Here is a 19,689-nt window from a genome sequence, read left to right as displayed (position 1 = left end):
AATTTGCACATGAAAAATAGCAAAATTTAGAATTAAGCTTGCCCTCAAAGTCTTAATGCAGATCTTTTTGGTGTAAGTGTACTTTTACATAACTACACACTGTGTTCTGCATGCTGAATAAACAGTGCAGGTAAATATCCTCCCTTAATTTCTTTCTGAAAAAACTTTGACTGGATATATTGGCTCATTACACAGAAATACTATTCTGAGCTACTGTAAACCTAATAATAAAAACCTCATTAAAATTTATTTTCAGATAATACAAAAAGCTAAGCAAATAGAGACATCTTGCTGAGAATATGAAGTCTAATCAGCCTAAGCCTATTTGCAACATAACAGGATATATTTTTTTTCTTAGTATACTATGCAACATGTCCATTTGTTTACTCATCCTTTTAGATATAATGGCAACACTGACCTTGAGCATATTGCTGTTTTGCTAAGAGCTGCAATGGTAGAGCTCAATCAGCTCACAACCTTCTGATGAAGAAGAAACATTCTGATGAAGAAAAAATTTTTTTCATCATCACTGCTGAAGTTTCATTGATACAAATCAAGAATTCATTAGCATCCCAGTGTCAAAGTAGTTTGCTGCTCAGTTTGATGTCAAAAAATATCTGCTTGATCTCTCTAGACGCTCTCTGGGAGCTGCAGTCTCGCAACTCATGTCCTTGCTCTCCCTTGGCTGATATTTGTCTCTCCAGTTTCAGATTGATCCCCTTGGCTGCAGCCTGCCATTGCTCTTTATGGAAGTCCTATAACCATGGAAAATTTGAGAAAAAGCATTAGGTAGCTCTTGAAACTAGCTGTGTTTTACATTTTTTTTTTTTGTTAAAAAAATTTAACGGTGTGATAAAGGGAAAAAGAAAGGGCTGAGAAGGCAGACAAGAAGCCATGAAGACTCAGAAGATTGTTACAGCATTTAGTAAGAAAAGCAGATTAATATAATTAATACAATGGATACAATGAATATAATTAATATAATATCTATATTAAACAGCTGCAGTGTTATGCAAACTAATTCAAACTAATTTAATCAACTCTTTATTTGGAAAGAAGGCTTAAATTAATACTCTGCCCTGACAGACAGTATTCAATTCTGTTTTCATATGTACTTTCCCTGCAAGAAAGAAAGGATTTTAAAATCAGATTCTTCTTTTGCAAGTAGAATGCATTAAGGAAAGCAGGTAATTGGTAATGTGTAAAAAATCGTGTCCTTTCATTATAGGAAAAAAATAAATATCCTGTATTAAGAGCTGTGAATTCAAGAACGCCTTACAGAAAGTCAGTACCTTCAAGTGTATGCACAAAAAAAGGTAGTTCAAGACAAAAAGTATAATTGTAACGCCAAAGGTCTGGACTGGGAGATTGTTTCATTGTTTTCCTGGTGGAGACTAAAATACCATTAGAGCAGCTCTATAATTTTCCATTTTAGAAGATGGTTTATGCGGTGGGTTTTGAACCCTTTTGCAAATGGACAATATGAGACAGAAAACTGAAAGCTGATAAAATGTCTATTTTTATGGTGAAGCTGTTTTAGACTATTGGAAGAAGTGTCCTCTTTTCAAGTCAAAACTGACCACCACTGAAATCTCATGCTATGGAGATTTTCAGAGAGTAAATGAACTTTAGGAGTTTAGAATTACTCTTCAAGGAATACCTTGGATGTGTGAGACATGATTTCCCTCTAAATGTCTTTCACTAGTAAACATATTTAGGCACATGACGACAAATTAATTTCTTTATTTGAGTTTGGGGTTTTGGGTGAGGTTTTTCCAGTATAAAGATCAAATTTACTGATGGGAAATACTCCAGATCTCCTTTGAGACCTTTACAAACTAGACTCACCTGACACCAGGAAATTCCTAAGCAAGTGGCACACTACTCTTAGCCACTTGGCTGTCTGCTTGCTGAATTCTTTTAGAGGTCTTGGATGAATAACATCTGACCTTACCCATTTGGGTCTATTGATTCTGCAGTTTGTTTCATAACCTCTTGCACTGACCCTCTGAATTGAGACACCCCCTCACATGTCACCCATGAAGAAGATTCGAGTATGGAAACCTCCCCAAGTTCCTCCACAGCAAACATGCATGCAAAAAGGCACTGATTTCCCCCCCCCCCCCCCCCCCCCCCCCGTGTGCCCTTCTTTATAAGCTGATCGTCTATTGCCTTACAGACCTTTTCATATGATCCCTGCTCCTGAAGAAGGGGATGTTCATTATTTTTATGTTTCTTGCGAACTGCTCCTCAGTCTCCTTCTTGTTTTGCTTTATTGTGTTTTCATATTCAATGTATAGAATTTATGGTCCTCTCTTTCTACTTCATTTCAACCCCTACCTTTCTGTAGGTTGTCTTGTTGCTGTTCATAGCCTTTTTTGCCTGGTTGTTTAGCTCTGCCAGCATCCTCTGGATCTATCATCTCAGTAAAAGGAATATAAATATACTTCTAAAATAAAGAAAAAACCCCAAGTGTTTTTGACTTGGATTCAAAACACTGTTGCCAAGAAAGGATGCCTATTTGCCTTTCCCAGAATTCAGTTTAAAAGCTCATGTTTTTGGTTAGAAGCATATATTGGACTTCACAAAAGAAAAGGAAATGATATAGCGTTTTATATATGCATGTAAGTGGCTTTGAAGTTTTCTTTCTGCCGAAATAAAATGTGCAGTGTGAGGTCTGTTTGAGAAGCAAGAAGCAGGATGAAAGAAAGATGAAGCCAGTTCTCTGAGCAGGCAAAAAAATGTGGAACTAGGTTTGTGATCTTGTAAAAAACCATGCACATTAACTGTAAGTACACCCGTAACTCAAAAAATTCCATGTGGACACTTGTATTTAAATATAAACATGCCTACATTTTCCTGGACTGCTCCCCTGGCTTGGTGTTTGGGGCCAAGTTACACACTTCATCCTTGTGTTGAGACAGCACTCTACTTTTTCCACGCTTGTGACTGTCACTTACCTTCATTCCTGTAAGTTGAATAATGAATCTTCCATTCATTAGTATCAGGTTCTACTGTCAACCTGTGAACAACCTTGAGCTTAACTTAACTTACTAACTTATTTAATAAACAGCTTTGTGTTTTTCCCTCCAGCCTCAGCCACAGTTGGGAAACACTGCCTGTAAATATCTTACTCCTTGACTTCCCTCTGGTACTTTCCCAAAGCTACCCCCTGCTAGTGTGGAGCTAAAACCTCAGTAAGAACTTAAAATATAGCTAAGAGATCACCACCCATCAGGCACAGCATTGTTAGTTTACCCTTCTTGTGTACTCCATGCTCCTCCATTTTCCTTCTGTATCCATCTTTTTGGCATATCTTTGTAGAAGCAGCTAATAAGCTTTGACACGGTAAAAATCACCATCTTTTCACACAATTGTATGGTACTCTCTGTGCCAGGATGGTGTTGCTGCAGTACACAAGATCAAGATTAATAATAACATCATCCTTTGTAGACTGATGTCAAAACCCCAGATCCTTGAAAACACTGCAATAAGAAAAGCTGCTCAAAGAGCAGCTGCTACATAGTTTTGCTGCCACATAGGATTTAGTATGTCTTTTAATTGGCTGTATCATTACTGGATGCGTCGATTACTCGCTTAATTTGAGGTGAGTGGTGGTGTGTTATTCTTTTTAGCCTGAAATGCTGTTTTTCCTTTCCCTGGATGAGCTTTCTGTGATCTTCATGTGTAGATATACTAATATATTTTCACTTCTACTACAAACTTTTAAAAAATAATTTGAGAGTGTAAAGAGTATTTAGGACAAGTGAAACAAAAGACTATAACATTCAAGCAGTTTATTTACCAGACTCATGACTTTAAAACTGGTTTGTATTCATGCAGAAGGATAATCCACCTAGGAATCAGTATCTGTCATTATTCCCATGGGTGAGCTTGTGTGAATCTTTTGAAGAGCTTCCTGAGACAACCACAGGATCCACTGCCTTTGATTTGCTAGAGCTTTATGCAGCTTAGCAAATAGACACAAGAAAGAAGAAAAATCAATCAAAAATAATACAGACTGGTAAGATGATTGTGGTGGGTTGACTTTGGCTGGCTGCCAGATGCCCACCCAGCCGCTCTCTCATTCCCGCTCCTCCACAGGACAACGGAGAAAATAAGACAAAAAAGCAGGTGGGTCACAGTAAAGGCAGAGAGATCACTTACCAGCCACCACCATGGGCAAAACAGATTTGACTTTGGGAAAGTTAATTATTTATTCCAATTTAAAATAGATTTGGATAGAGAGAAATGAAGATAAAAAGATCAAAACAAGACCTTCCTCCTACTCCCTCTTCCCAGGCTCAGCTTCACTGTTTTATTCCTGACTTCACGACCCTCATCACCTTGAGCACCTTGATCACACGACTACCTTGAGCAGCGCAGGGGAAGGGGGGCTGTGAGGTCAGTCCGTAACAGCTCCTCTTTGCTGCTTCTTCCTCTTCACAGTGCTCCCCTGCCCCAGTGCTGGTTCTCCGTGGGCCGCAGGCCTTCAGGATAAACCTGCTGCAGTGTGGGTCCTGTAAGTCCCATGTGTCCACTCTGGGGATGGATGCAGAACAGTGTAAGTGTGTTAAGTGAAGCAAGGCTTGTTTGGAGTTGTCTTTTATTTGACCAGCTGTTGCACCAGGTTAACTTAAAAGCTGTAGCTCAGAGCATGTAAATCAGTCCAGAGCGTTAAAAACTCCATATTCAAACTCTGCCTTCCAAGTGCCTGCTGAGAAAACGATTCAGAAAGCTGGTAACACTGCAAGGGTTTGCCTGCACCAGGTACAGGAGAGTTATTAAGCACTGTGATGCTGCATAGTAAATACTACCACCTTGTAGGAACAGAATATAATTGTTGGTCACTGTTGCAGTTTAACCCCAGTCAGCAACTAAGTACCACTCAGCCCCTTGCTCACTCCACCCCTCCACTCCCAATGGGATGGGGAGGAGAACTGGAAAAAGGTAAAACCCATGGGCTGAGATAAGAACAGTTTAATAATTAAAATAAAGTAATAACAACACCAACAAATAACTGTAATGAAGAGGAGAGGGAAAGAGAGAATAAAAGCCAAGGAAAAAAACCCACAAGTGATACAGAATACAGCTGCCCACCACCCACTGACTGATGCCCAGCCAGTCCCTGAGCAGCTATGGGCAGTCTCTGGCCAGCTCCCCCCAGTCTATACACTGAGCATGACGTTTTATGGTATGGAATATCTCCTTGGCTAGTTCAGGTCAGCTGTCCTGGCTCTGCTCCCTCCCAGCTTCATGTCCACCTGCTCACTGGCAGAGCATGTGAAACTGAAAAGTCCTTGACTTGGAGTAAACACTACTCAGCAACAACTAAAACGTCAGGGTGTTATCAACATTATTCTCACAGCAGATCCAAAACACAGCACTGTACCAGCTACTAAGAAGAAAATCAACTTTATCCCAGCCAAAATCAGGTCACCCAGCACCTTTTGTTTTATACTGATCCATCAGCCTCAAGTAGTATGTTTATGTTTGAAATACTTCTCTTGGAGTTCAGGTTTTTTTTGCTGTATGTGGTTGTACTGCATACAGCTTGAGCCTGGCTTCCAGGTACTAGCTGCAATATAAAATCCCAGGTAAAGTCACTTTGGTTTTCAAGCTTAAATGAACATTCCTAATAACCAGAGAGGTTTTGTTTAAGAAACCAATAAATAATTTCTGTATAGTGCTCTGGATGTGTTTATATTCCTCCAAACAGGTGTTTAGGACACTAGGTATTTAATTGCATGCTACAGCTAATGACACGATAGTCTATGTATCCCATGATGTATCACCACTAGACACTATACAGACACGTTAAAGGTGAAGTCCTGACCCAAAGAAAGCCTTGGTGAAACCCAGTGAATTTGACAGGAGACAGAAGTCATTATAACCATTTCAGAGAAAAAAACCTTCAACATTCTACTGAATCTTCATTTTTCAGAAAGAAATATTGCAGACTAGCACTTAAAAGATCACCGAGAACTTGCTAGAATCCCCAGCTTCATTTTTTTGGAAAAGACCTTGCACAGTATTTTTAAAAGTAAGTGACTCTCTGCTGACAGAAAAAGCCCAGGCTTGTCCTTTTGAAGTGCAACAGGAATGTTGCAGACGGCAAAGTTTGAATAGATCTGCATCAGTAGTTCCATGCCACAAAAGTCTCCATTTAAAGAAAGGCATCATGTTGCTCAAATCAATGAACAGTGGCTCAAACGGACAGGCACAAAGCCGAACCAAGGATCAATACATGTATTTAAATGCCCTTTGCAGCTATTTACTGAGACATAGGCACACAATCTTCTTTTGCTAAAGCAAGAAGTTCCCAGCATTTGAGAAACACATGAAATTGACACAGTTGATTTTAATGTAAGGTAAATGAGAAAAATCCATCAATCCCGTGAAATGGGCTAGAGGGGCTCAAATCTGTTCTCTCACATGCAGGAGTGTGTGTGCATTGAAAGACTGGATGTGAGGACCGTGATATTGCATTGGAGAAAACACAGTGTTAGGAGAGTTCGTCAGAGAGAGACGGAGGAAGTGAAAAAGAAGAGAAAAAGAGTTTGCTTCTCTGTGCAGTTTGTACTGTTAAGTTCCTTCTCACAGTCCTGCTACTGTGTGGCTTCAGCTAAAAGCACAAATGGTCATCCACTGTCCCCTTCCTGTTTACCACGCGTACTTGAAGCATTTCCTAGCCTGCTGTGACACTTAGATTCAAATAGGAAGAAGTGCTAAAAACCCCTTGAGATGGAGAATGAAGATGGTTACACAGAACTTCATTTCAAAACAAAGAAGAAAAGCCCCAATGCAGGTGAGCATTTAAGTGTTTATGGTCAGCCTTCAGACTGGTTCTGTAAATAACAAATCTCATCTTTGAGTTATCATAAAAAAACCCCAGTCTGCCAAAATTTTAGCTGGTGCTACGGAAGTTGCCAATGATATATGGCAGTATACAGAGAAATATGATGGATAGTAGATAAAATGCAGTACTAATAGTACCAGGAGGCTTGGCGTACTCATGCTGACAGTGCCAGTACAAAACGGAGACTGGGAGACAAGTGTATGAGGAAAACTTGAGGCAGTAGCTGGCAGCAAGTTTGACAGTGGTCTCAGCTCATTAGCCATTGAAGTTTTCTCTGGGGTTGGGGTTTTGTTTGTTTGTTTGGTTGGTTGGGGTTTTTTTGCTTGGTTTTGTTTTCAGGAATCACAGCTAAAAATAATTTCAGAATAATTTAAATGAAAACTGTAAGACAGGAATTTACTGTCCAGTAATCATCTTCAATGGCTTCTGGGGATTTTGTCAAAAGTGTCAGGACCGTCAGCGGAGACAGTACAAAGATACATGGTGGAGCTCACATTTGCTAACCTTTATTTCTTTTGTGTCCCAAGTAAGAGCTTCTCAGACCGTAAATACCAAGTCCTCAGAGAAATTAGACATCCAGTTTCTAAACAGTTAATTAGCTATGATGATTGGTTCCTGAGAAGTCCTGGCTAAGTTTTATGTAAGAACAATTTTGAGTAGAAGAAAAGTAAAAGCCAACCTCAGTTACTCAGTATGGCAGGATAAGTTGTGTTTTACTGATGTAAATTGCACCAGTTTGTCTATTACAACTTACCCGAAAGTGTGTTCCCAACTGCAGTAAAGGTACAGAACCAGCAAAATTGAGAAAAAAAATGAGAAAACTGATCATAAAAGCTAATATTTAACTAAGACCTTTCACTGGTCTTTAAAATGCTTGTCAACATGCACAAAACTTAGCTGTAATAGAGTAAATTGAATATCTCCATTTCAAAGAAGCAGAAAGTCAGACAAAGCAGATGTGGCACATAGAATAGTATGGGACCACAAACACGCAGCGCACACAGCGGCAATGCCAGGTTTAAAATGCTTTATCTTCATCTACCTGCATGGCTGGGTAGCGCGACATGACAGGGCAGCAGAAAGACTTCGGGTAAGTGACTGCGGAGAGCAGTGCTTCCGTTCAGCTTGTCAAACAGCGGGCTGCAAGCTGGGTCTCTGCTTGCAGTGCAGGGTGTGAGCTAGCTTTAGACCAGGCACAGGCTAGTCGTGGTAGCATGATACACATACAGAATACAGAAGTATATCTGCTGGAGTTGCAATGCCTTGTTGGCATAACCTAGTGCAATATCTGTGGCAGTTCATGTAGCACAAAAGGAAGAGCACAACGCAGAGCTCCTCTTCTCCCCTGCAGTCCCATCCCATCTTGCCAGTGGTGCAAGCTGCAGAGCTGTCTTGAGGAGCTGGGCAGGTGCTGAGCTGTTAGCCCATGCTGTGTAGTCAGTGCTGCGGTATGGCTGCTACCAGAGCTCACCCTGGCTAGCTGAGCACCGGGCTGAGCATTTAAACAAGTCCCTGTTACTCCTTCGCCTGCTGGCTAGCCATTGTGCAAGCCTTGGCAGAGTTAAGATCAGACCCCAGATATCTTAATCGCCTTTTTTATGTCAAAATCATTGCTTAGCACCCAAAGGAAGAAGGAAAATGCACACAGATGCCTAATCGTAGTATTTTGCATAGCTAGTGAAAAGTACTGCATTCTGTTTACATATATTTGCCACCTAAATAGGGTGGAAATAAAAAACTTGGGGATTAGCTGTTTATTTAAAGATGACTAGTCACAGATACAGCATTTGCCAAGTACGATTGAGTAGACAAATGAGGAAAAAAGATGTTTTACCTCTGTGCAAAAATGATGACAGCTAGAAATGAGACATGAAGTGAAAGTGTTAGTGGAAATGAGTTTATCCTGTAGCACAAAGTTCAACTCATTCCATGATTTGAAACACTGCTCCATGCATTACATTTTTGAAGCAAGTTTAAAAGCAGAGAAATTTTCAAACAGCTGATTCGCATGTGATCTGGGCCACCAGCATATGAAGCATAATGGCTCTTAAAGGATTCTTCCACGGGGTACTTCATGATCTTATTTATTAGTTTGAGAACAAGCTCTCTACAACGTACAGCATTTTGGCATCCTTTTTTCTCTTCTGAAAATGGCCATTTCCATGAAACAGAAAGTCATCCTTGTGTTATTTTCTGACTTTATTCCTGGACCCTAACTCATGGAAGGTTTGCATGTAAAATCTTTTTTCCCCCATGAAGTTAAGTTTGGACAAAGAGAACGGTGTGTTATGCCTTGGTCTTTCTAGAAGAACATTCACAAAGTATTTCCTGCAAACACTAATGTTAGAAAACTAGGAAGAAAAAAATAACATGAGATTTCCCACATAGTTGGGAAACTTCTAACTGTTCTCCCTGCTCAAAGGACTCCTTTCAGGTACCACAGAACATCTTTTATGCCTTTGTTATTTTAAAGGACTTTGCTGTACGGCAGTCTATGTTAACTATATTACTAGCTCTTCCAAACGCATGCTGGTAATCTGCTGGAATGAGTCCAGCGGAGGGCTCCCAAAATAGCGAGTGAGCTGAAGAAGTGACACAGGAGAGGCTGAGACATTGGCTTTGTGCAGCTCTGAGAAGGCTGAAGGGAGTTTTGCCTTTCTCTTTAACTACCAAATGGGACAGCATAGAGAAGACAGAACCAAACTCTTCTTAAAGATGCACGTTGAAAGTGACAAATTGAAACATGGCAAATTACAATTTGATACAAGAAAAGTTTTCTTACAGTGGCAGTGGTCAAACACTAGGGCAGGAGCCTGGAAAGGCTGTGGAATCCCCATCCTTTGAGATACTTAGAAACTGGCTGAACAAAGCCTTGAGAAACCTCCTGTAACCTCACTCACCTTAAGCAGGAGTCTGACCTAAAGGACCTCATGATATTCCTTCCAGCCTACATAGTTCTGTGATTCTAAGGCAAGATTTGTGGAAATCCTGAAATAAAGTGAGTGAGCAAACAGAAGCAGTGAGTTTCACTAGGAAGTGGTATGGCAGGAGTTATATACATATTATATATATTCTTTTATATATAAGAATAAATTATAAGATTGTTGGGTAATATTCAGAAGGAAGATTCACCTTGACTGTGCATTTCTGGGCTTTTCTGATTCTAATTAAAAGTCATTTTCTTTCACTTGTAAGGGAACGAATTTTTGTACCACTTGTCCCTGATCTTAATCAAATATCCAGTTTGCAAAGAATCCCTGTTTAAAGCACTGCTACTTAATTTTTCAAACATTTTGTAGTAATTTTCCAGGTGGGATTAGCTGAACATCAAAGACTCAACCAAAAAAAAAAATCTGTCCAAATTATAATGTGGACTTTTCTAAAGGCCTTTGACTTGACATCTGGTGTACAGGTGATAAAACTGATCAGTGGGTCCTGGAGTTACAGAGTTTAATTTTCAGAGAATCTGCTGGTCCTTTCTTGACCGATAGTGTTGGTACTCATAGCCCTCGAACCTCATTTTTGTTCTTACATGTTATATACATCTTTTTGTTTGTAACTGTTAAACTTCAGTTTGTCCAGTTTGTGAGGTTTTCTTCAGCAATGTTTAGGTGCTTGCTGTGACATCTAACAGTCTTCATTGTAGCTACAGGTGATGTCTCCCTGCTATGAAGAAGCAGAAACTGTTCAGTAGCCGCTCAAAACCTCAAATTAACTGGCTGTCAGTGAAGACAGCATGAGAAAACTCAAGCACCAAAAAAGTTTTCATAAATGAAAGTTCATTAGAAGCAAGAACCACTTGATATATGCAGGACGCAACCAGAAAGGGAAAAGTAACTGTGACAAAGCACGCAGCAAAGTGACAGTGATGGATGTTCTGTCTGAAAGGTGTTTAGAGAAACCTGGAATTATGCCCTTGGTAGAAATTCATGCTGTGTTTGTAAAACCCTCTTATTTCTTGCAGAACGTCTCTCTAATTCTTCAGGCTTGCGGTATTTTGCTGCTCTCTCAGGATTTCTGAATGTTGTATTTCTGGGAGTTGTGATCACCTTAATTCAGCAATGTGAGTGACCATGTGAAATGTTTTGCTTTAATTCCTGTGAAAACAACAGGTATCAATCCTTACATTAAACAAGTTTTGCAAAGAAGCTATTTTGATAGGTGATATGACCACTCATGCTTTCTACTATTGTGTTTCTCATGAAGGTGGGAGTCACTGCAGCAGGTCAGCGGCTTTCACAGAATTGTTGCATGTTTGGGGCATACGAAATGGGCTGGAGTCTCTCTCACTTTCCAGCCCCCCAATCCAAGAGTTCTTCCTATTCCTTTCCAAAACTGAACCAACCACCAAGGTTTCTAGCCAGAGAATCCAGCCATCCATCTTCCAGCTTGAAAATACTTTTGTAGTAATGAAACAAAACTCACTCCAGGTATATGGTACAACTGGAATCCCTGCTATCTTCGCCTCCCTCATCCTCACTGCCAGTCTTCACCTCCTGATGCCCTGCTTTGCTTACTTTAAGTCTCAGCCGGTCCTCCCTGGTGTGTACAATGGGAATGTGAGCTGGACTTCAGGGATGGGTGAGATAGGAGGCTGGAAGACAGTACACATAGTTGGAAAAGACCTCTTTAAACAGAAGTAAAAACGAGTGCCCCTAAATTTCTAGAAGTGGCTTTTGCATTGTCCACAGAATTTGTGCATAAGCACGGGGTCACTGCCAGTATTGATCACAGGCGTACAGAGCTTACCTAACCAGCAGAGATGTGTGTCGTTCTCCCTGAGCATCTAAACTTAGAGATCAGGGAGAAATGGTTGCAGTTGCCCTGGTCAAGCAAGCTGGACAAGTTTCTAGGTTGTCATCAACGAGCATCTGCATCTTGATCAAGGAGTCTATGTTGTAGCTTCTTTCTTTAGAAAATCTTGGCCTGGGAGTCCCAATGTTCCAGTCTCCATCTGGACATCAAAATCACTTTGTATGTCAAAATCATTAAGAGAAAATGAGAGTTCAGAAGCACTTCTGGGAATTACTATCCTCCAGAGTCACCTATTCTCCTTTTCTCTGGATGCAAGTCCTGCTCTCTCACATCAATCCATTCTTTCCTGAAATAAGCTCAACAAATTTCAGGAACTGGAAAACCAGGGGAACCACCATGTTATTTGAAAGACAACTGTTGCATGCTGTGTTGTCAAAAGCATGATGATAATGGATTCTACACTGTCTTTGTGAAGTCAGTCACCTCATCTGTTTGTTTAATGTATACTCATTAATTAATGCTCAGTTCTCCACCTACCATTTACAGGAGAGCTGGAAGGGCAAATGAGCAATCTGAATTTCCACTTCAAGCTCCTATTCTTATACACAGAAAAATACTATGGTGTTTCTATGCAGTTCACTTGTGAGTTTACATTAAATTGTTGGAGATTCTTGTCCAGGTGACTTGCTATCAAGTGGCATGTGGGAGTCCAGAGGAAACTTTACTGAAAGTGACAGTACCTTTGAGGAAGCTCTTAATGAAAACAGCTTACTGACTACATTAAAGGAAGGTTTATGCATGCATGCAAATGGTAAGAAAATAAAATCTTGCTCATAGTAACATAAATGGTTTGAAGCTTTTGAAAAGATTAATATAAAAATAAACACCTGCACAAAGGAGTTGACCTTTAGATACCAGAGTAAGCATGTTTATGTTGATAAAGATGTATAAAGTGATCTATTTTACAGTTCCATCCTTGCAAATATTAGTTGAAGCAAAAAATAAAACCAGAGCAGTGGTACTGAAGGCCTTTGTTATTTCTCCATGGATGCCATTGAATTGTACTACTCCCAGTGATTTCAGCAGAGCTGGGATTTTATTGATGGCTTTTACCCCAATTATGTAAAATATTTAGTACAATTACTTAGAGTTCTGAAATTTTTAAAGATGCAGAGTGGTCCTTAAGCAAAGAATGACTATGTTTACTACCAGTGTCAATCAGTGACAATGTGCTTTCTTAAAATGAGCTGTACCATTACAATTTCTGCTCTGCCCCTGGTTTAAAGCTTCTTTACACTCTTATTCAAAAGCTGAAGAAAAAGCAGGAGCCAATAATAATAATATCAGTTGTAAAAGAAAAAAGTGACAAAAATCCCTTCACCCCAAACTCTGTTCACAGAGTCCAGATGTGAACTCTGTCCCATTGACTGGAAGCTGCATTACGGAAAATGTTATTTCTACTCAAAAACTCTTGCCACCTGGGAGAACAGCAGAAAGTATTGCTTGGGAAAAAAATCTGAGCTCCTGATTATAGAGGATGCAACTGAAATGGTAAGCTTGTAAGACACACTGTGATTTAAATATTTTTTGCTTATACCTTGTGAATCTATATATCAAAGTATAGCTTTCCACGTATATTTTTAGAAGCCATTTCTAATCTAGACATGCTCATAAAAGGCATTGTCAATGGAAAGTGCTTTGATGATTGGCTTCTGCATGTTAAGAAATACTTGTGTCAAATAGAAGACCAATAGCCTACGTTTCATTTAAATAGATGCAATGATATGCCTAGGGATTATCTCCAGCAAGAACCAGCTGGCATTTGAAGGATCCTTGCATGTTTTACTCCAAATCAAACCTGTACAGAGCTAAGCTGTCATAAAGGCTGTTGTCATTGGGGGATAGAGCTGTTCCTCTCTACTTTGTAAATTTTTAAATACCAGTACCGCATCTGTGGTAACAGGAAAAAAACAGTTCTGTGGACCAAATCCTGACTTGTAGTGTGTTTCTTTTGTGAGTGTTCTCTTCTGTGCTTCTGATTTTGCTTAAAAGGTGACCAGGTTCAGACAGTCACTTCTAGAGCACCCAGGAGGGTGAGCCAGCAAAACGATCACCTCCTTTGTAGTGAGGGAAAAAAAGAGGAGATACCTTCAGCTCCTGTAATTCTGATCAGCCTGATAGTCATCTCAAATGCACTAGTGGAATGGTCCTGGGGCCAGCAAGGAGCCAAAGTTTAGCCCCTTGGTTGCTACACTTACCATCACTAGCCACGGTACTGGGTGTAGTTCAGTATCTGAACAACTAATTTCCATATATTTGGTTTGGTTGGTTTTTTTTTTTTTTAGATTTGTTGAAAACATTATCTGGAATCTCTGGGGTTAAAAGCCTTGCTGGTTTTAAAATATTAATTACCACTATACATTATTGGTGCTGGAGTTTTATGAAGTGTCATTATTATCAGAGTTCAAAAGTCATACCTCTCTCTAGGACTTCTTAAGCAAACTGAAGGATAAAGACACTGGCTTTGTTTGGACTGGATTAAACTTTGATGAGGAAAAAGGAAAATGGGTATGGCTCCGTGATCCCAAACGCCCAGGGCACAGGTAGGTTCATTCTGGAATGCATCCGTGTTAGCTTCTGTGACATGTTCTGCACTTGCTCTGCCCAGGCTGTTCCACTATTAGACCATGAGAAAGTACTAGTAAAATATCAGGGCCATACGCCAGGTAGGCAGCTCAGCCCATTCTAATTTTTCTCAGTACAGAATTCTGCTCAATACCTGCAGTTGAAAAGTGAAATACCTTGACAGCTCTCAGAAAAGGCGCTAATTTTATTAGGACGTACCTATGCTGTGTAAGCTTTTACCTCCAGCTGCATAACAAGTAGGGAAACAGAGAAAGGGTGAAGCTTACTGAACAAATAAAACCTGTCTGTATGTCAGAGAATCAAAAGAAAGGCAGTATAAAGACAAAAAGTCCTTGTGGTTTCATTCTTTGTATATGCAAACAATTTTTTTCAATGATCTTTGTATCTGTGTGTTGTTTCGCTCCTGCAGTTTTACAATAAGAGAACACAAGAAAGAAAATAAATGTGCTGCCTATAAACTGAAGCAAATGCATCCTGACAACTGCCACTCCCTGTACAAGTGGATTTGCAAGAAGAGTGCTGTCCTGCTGAGTATCTAAGATGTTGTAAAGTGAAAGTGAATAAGGTCTTTGAAGGTTTACGCCACTTTACAGTGGGTAGGATATCTGATGTAAAACGAAGGGGAAATTGTAGCCCTGTATTTTGATGAAGCAGTGATTAAAGTCCAGAACAATTTCACTTGTGTCTGTCCACTATAAAGGCATAAAATCTACATGCCCTTGTGCACACTGATGCATTGCCCCTTAGAGCTATTAAAATAAGAACCTTAGTAATTTTAAGTAGCTTATAGAGTCCAAGAGTTGTGTAAGCCACAGGTAAAATGAGGGTTTATATTTTAAACCAACCTGGCAAGTAGATGGCACAGCAGGCAAAAAGTTGCTGTTGGTACTTACTTCAGGTGAAGAGGTTGTGATGGGTGCTATGCACTTAAACGAGCCTGCATATCTCATCACTGGAGGTCCAGTATGGGAAGACAGCATAACTCCACACAAGAGAAAGTCAAGATGTAGAATTTTCCAAAAAAAGTTTGATTTCATATTTGTCATTCAGTATTACAGAATTTGGCACTTAATAAATACCTCTTCAATTTGGTTGCGAGATTTAGTGGCCTGATAGGATGTCTTTGTTCTATTAGCATGCTAGAAATGGCAAAACCTTATTTATGGGGCTATCCTTCCTTTTGTTAGTCCACTTCATACACAGTTTTTACAAGTAAAAAATGGATGTTGCAGCCCTCATGTCTTGAGGATACTCCTTGAGATGTCTCTGAGACATCCGCTGTTTTCTGTTTGATCTTACCTCCAGACAGCTTGTACAGGTCTGAGTAATCTGCTGTGCTTCATTGTTACGTGTAACCATAACACACTTAACATTTGATTTTTATAGCTAAGAAAAATCAGTATAATGATTAAAATGATGATTCTAGGATATAAAACCAAACTCTTCAAGTTGAGGAATATGACTCAGAGGCACTTCCAGTGCATTTTGAACTGTGGTAGTAACATGGTTCACTTGGTGATGTGTTTAGTGTACAGTAACCTCTCCCTTTGTGGCTTCTGACCTCATGTCAGACTTTGGGTGTTAAGAGTGGAGTGCTCCAGCATTTCTGGGGATTGTTTGAAAATTGTTGAAGATTGCTTGGCATTTCCTAAAGGCTTTGAGCCTAACGTAGCACACCATTGCAGTGATTCCCGTGAGCTGTGTGTTGCTTCTATAGGTATGATGTAATTAAAATCACACCCTTCAGCAGACACTATTTGCTTACACATCTATTATTAGATAGTTATACACAATGAGATAATTTACAATAATTTGTGGGCAATTGATCAACACACACATTACAATGGTGTTAAACATTTCTAACTTCGTTTGGCTAGGTCCTTGATAACAAAACCTTTTTCATAAAATTGGTACATGGTTGCATGTCATACTTGTATGTAGTTTTTTATATCTCTGTAATTGAGGAAATTCTGGTTCCCACCATGATCTGTTTTCTACCTGCCCATTTTATATCTCTGGCATTGTATATATCACTATACAAACACAGTCTTCCCAGGCCCAGTGTTGCAAATATACACATAATAGCATACATTCTTCTAAGATAAAATTTACCCTTGTAATTATTTCTACACTGAATTGATTAAGCTTTGTTTTTTCTAGCACTTAATTTGTTTTATAAACATACAGCATCACATCTATGTATATGTTGCATATACAAACAGCATATATTAGTGATCATGATGACTTATTAATGGGAGGCATGTATGTCCTCATGGAGAGAAACAAAGTTTCCCTTGATTGGAGATGAATACACCTTACAACTGGTTCCATTTTTCCTCATTATTTGTAGATTAATACAATGGTCTTGATGTTAACTTCAGCTATGGGAACTGACTACAAAAACCCAGTATCTTTTCCATTTCATATAGACATGTACAACATCAAAAAAAAAGAAAGCAAAACCAGCTAAACCAAATAAATACAATATAAACAGCCATACCCTTAGGGTTGAAACGCTTTACTTGTTCTGTTCAACTTTTTTTTTTTTATCTTTCCTTGTTTTTCCATACGCAAGGTCCATACAACATTGGGCACTCCTACCAACACACTGCTTCACACCTACCCTCCCTCTCCAGTCCCACCGCTGCAGCCCACTGTTAGCAAACGTTACAGGCTGGACTAATTTCAATGTGTTATGGTCCCCTTTTTTCTCCTTCTCTCCCCTTCTTGCTTGCTGGATCCCCTTTGCTAATTCTAGCCAAGCTCTATCTCACTGCTCAGTCTGAATCACTATTCGTTGCTCAAGAACCATTCTTATATGTCAGTCATGGGGCTTTTCTTTAGTTTAACTACCCCTTCAATGCAATTATCATCATTTAGGGAACCTTATCATCTGCATTATTTTACTAATCTGTTCTGAATCCAGTGTAATAGTGATTTACTGTTTTGCATTTGAGGATATCCCTGGGCCTTTTTGTTTTTATGATGACTTCAGAAACTAAACATTCTTTCAGCTGGCTCTTTATTGTGGAGCTCTTTTTGCAACAGGACAGAGTTGCAATTTGAGTTAAGATGGACAACAAATATTGCAATACACCCATATCAATTAGTTGTCAACGGCTCACCTCTCACAGTGTCTGTTATGGGTTACAGGTTCTCCCTCTTGTCTCAGCTACATGGGGCATCAGTTGTTGTAGTCGGAGTCCAACTCAGGCAGCCTCACACGGGGCACCAGTTGCTGCAGCACAAACTAGCCGGCTGCAACAAGGCTTTTACTGTCGGTCAGAGTCTACTGTCCATGCTGTTTTGCATTCCTCCAAAGACCAGACCACACTGCTCCTCATCCACCTGACCCTCTCCCATCATCCTCAGGGCTATTTAACCACTCAGCAGGAAGAGCTACAGCTGCACATCATCCATGTCAACCGACCCACTGCCGCTGAGGCAAGGCCACAGCTGCATGTTATCGGTGCTAATCAGCCCACTGCCTGCATTCCCCTACAGGACAGATGATAGTGGATAACTGTCGTCCTCCAGATTCATCCTAGCATAACTATTAAAATTCCTTGTCTTGCATGGATCCCAAAGTTGCCTAAGTTTGCTTTAAGATCCCTTTCCTGTTTTATAGATGTGTTTAACATCCTGGGGCTAGGCCTGTTCTACAAAAGAACTGTTCAAAAGCAACCTGATCATAATTTGGGGCTTGTCTGCCTCTATTGTTTAGAAGACTATGGACAGAGGCTGATAGCTTTTTCCATGCCAAACACATTTCTACTCTTACATTCGGCTTGTGCTAATATACGTAATGCAATGTTATGTATCCACATATAGTGATCATTTACTACTGCAAAGATTGCATCTACATCAGTTTTTCCATCAGTCCACCCAGAAGCTGTAGCAGATGCTCAAGAGGAATTCTTCTGATCAGTCATGGTTAAACCAATATTAGCATCTAACTTAAGAAACCATTTAATACACAGGGGTTTTTTTTCTGTTTCAAGGATCTGCTTTTGGGGCCAAGACTCTTAAGTATTCTGGGATCTGATGGTCAGTAATTATTATTGCTTCCCTAACAAGTCAGTCTGACTGGCTGTGTATTTCTCCGTCTTTCCCTTCTGTTGGTCCATCTTCTGTTTTTACAGTAACCCAGGCAGTGATGGGTGATACAGGATTCACTCTGAACACTGGCAGCACCTCAGCATCAGAGGCATGTGGACTTTTAGCCTTATAGATCTCTATGGAAGGGTCAGTATCTTGATCAAACAGTTAATTTCTATTCCCTAAGTCAGCATTATAGCAAGAGGGTGCTTTGGTAAGAGCTGTGTCCGTGCCTTGCTTTGTGCATAATGTTGCTCTACAGCTTCAATCCCTTCCACAGTTCTACTTTCTCAGTGTTTTAACTCAGCAGGCTCCTATTTTGGCTTTTAATTTCTCACCTTTGCTTTTGAAGTCTGAATTTCCTGATCTAGCTTATGTGTCACTGACCACATTGCCTATGTGCTCTCTCACTTGATCTCTTTACATGTAAGGTTTGGCATTAACACTAAAGTTTGCAAACTGTTGGTCAGTATCTGTGTTACAAAAATTTGGCTCTGAGTGCCTGAGCAACCCATTTCCCTAGCTGCAATAGTTCTTACAAAATGGAGAAGGAGTACAAGCAAGATCTTTGCCAGGACCACAGGAACATGCGTAAGCAGCATTCCGGGTCTTCTGTGATCACTGGAACCCACAGAATGGCTTTCACAGAAAAGCTGCTCGCAGTCTTTGTTACACCCAGTCTTACTATAGTCTGAAAGGAAATGCACACTTTGCATACAGAGTCAAGAAGTTTGTCTGGCTAGCTAAAGTTGTAACAATCAAATCAGAATATTAGAATTTAATTATTAGACCAGTTAAAATAATACAGCACAGTCAAAATTATCAGAAAAAGCCTCATTAATAATACATTTAAACTGCTGGCATATACTTCTGAGTAGAGTTTTGTTTGTGGTTGCAATGCCCCACGAGTCCTACACCCACGGTACCTGTCTGCCACGAGGAGAACAGGGCGAGGGGGTGTGCAGTCATTGGCTGGTGCCCACCAGGTTGTTTCTCCGCAGGGATATGTTGCTGATGGAGTTCTTTCATCCTCTTTCTTATGTCGTGCTGGAGTTGTGTTTTCTTCGGTTGCTAACATAGCCTGTTTAGTTGCTCTTTTTTCACTGGTTCCCAACTAAGTTTGATTATCTTTGTCTTAGTTAAAGGTACACAACAGCCCCTGTAATCCCAGTCTATGGGGTTCATACGTGTTAATAAGTAAGAGCATGTCAGCTACACCTTTACTGTATGTGGTATTCAAAGAACTAACCAAAACCAAGTTATGCAATTGTTCCCTGGCTGCTAAACAACTGCTGTCACAGCTAAAACAAGCTGAAATTAGCTCAGGCCAA

General features: G+C 40.0%; 1 protein-coding gene across 2 annotated transcripts; it reads left to right on the top strand.

The window, feature by feature from the left end:
- Window positions 1-6,458: 6,458 nt before the first annotated feature.
- LOC119149207 (killer cell lectin-like receptor subfamily F member 1) lies at window positions 6,459-14,938 on the top strand. Of its 2 annotated transcripts, none has more exons than XM_037390227.1 (6): window positions 6,459-6,808; window positions 10,824-10,922; window positions 12,282-12,425; window positions 13,014-13,165; window positions 14,102-14,217; window positions 14,670-14,938. In XM_037390227.1, the coding sequence occupies exons 1-6, from the start codon at window positions 6,745-6,747 to the stop codon at window positions 14,797-14,799; spliced, it is 705 nt and encodes a 234-aa protein (XP_037246124.1). In that variant the 5' UTR covers window positions 6,459-6,744; the 3' UTR covers window positions 14,800-14,938. The 2 variants fall into 2 exon arrangements, with proteins under 2 accessions (XP_037246124.1, XP_037246125.1); XM_037390228.1 differs by having other exon boundaries at window positions 6,465-6,808; window positions 12,294-12,425.
- Window positions 14,939-19,689: the final 4,751 nt, after the last annotated feature.

The sequence above is a fragment of the Falco rusticolus genome, chromosome 5 (genome assembly GCF_015220075.1).
Source record: "Falco rusticolus isolate bFalRus1 chromosome 5, bFalRus1.pri, whole genome shotgun sequence".
Taxonomy (NCBI): Eukaryota; Metazoa; Chordata; class Aves; order Falconiformes; family Falconidae; genus Falco; species Falco rusticolus.
This window is presented reverse-complemented; position numbering and strand designations above follow the sequence as displayed.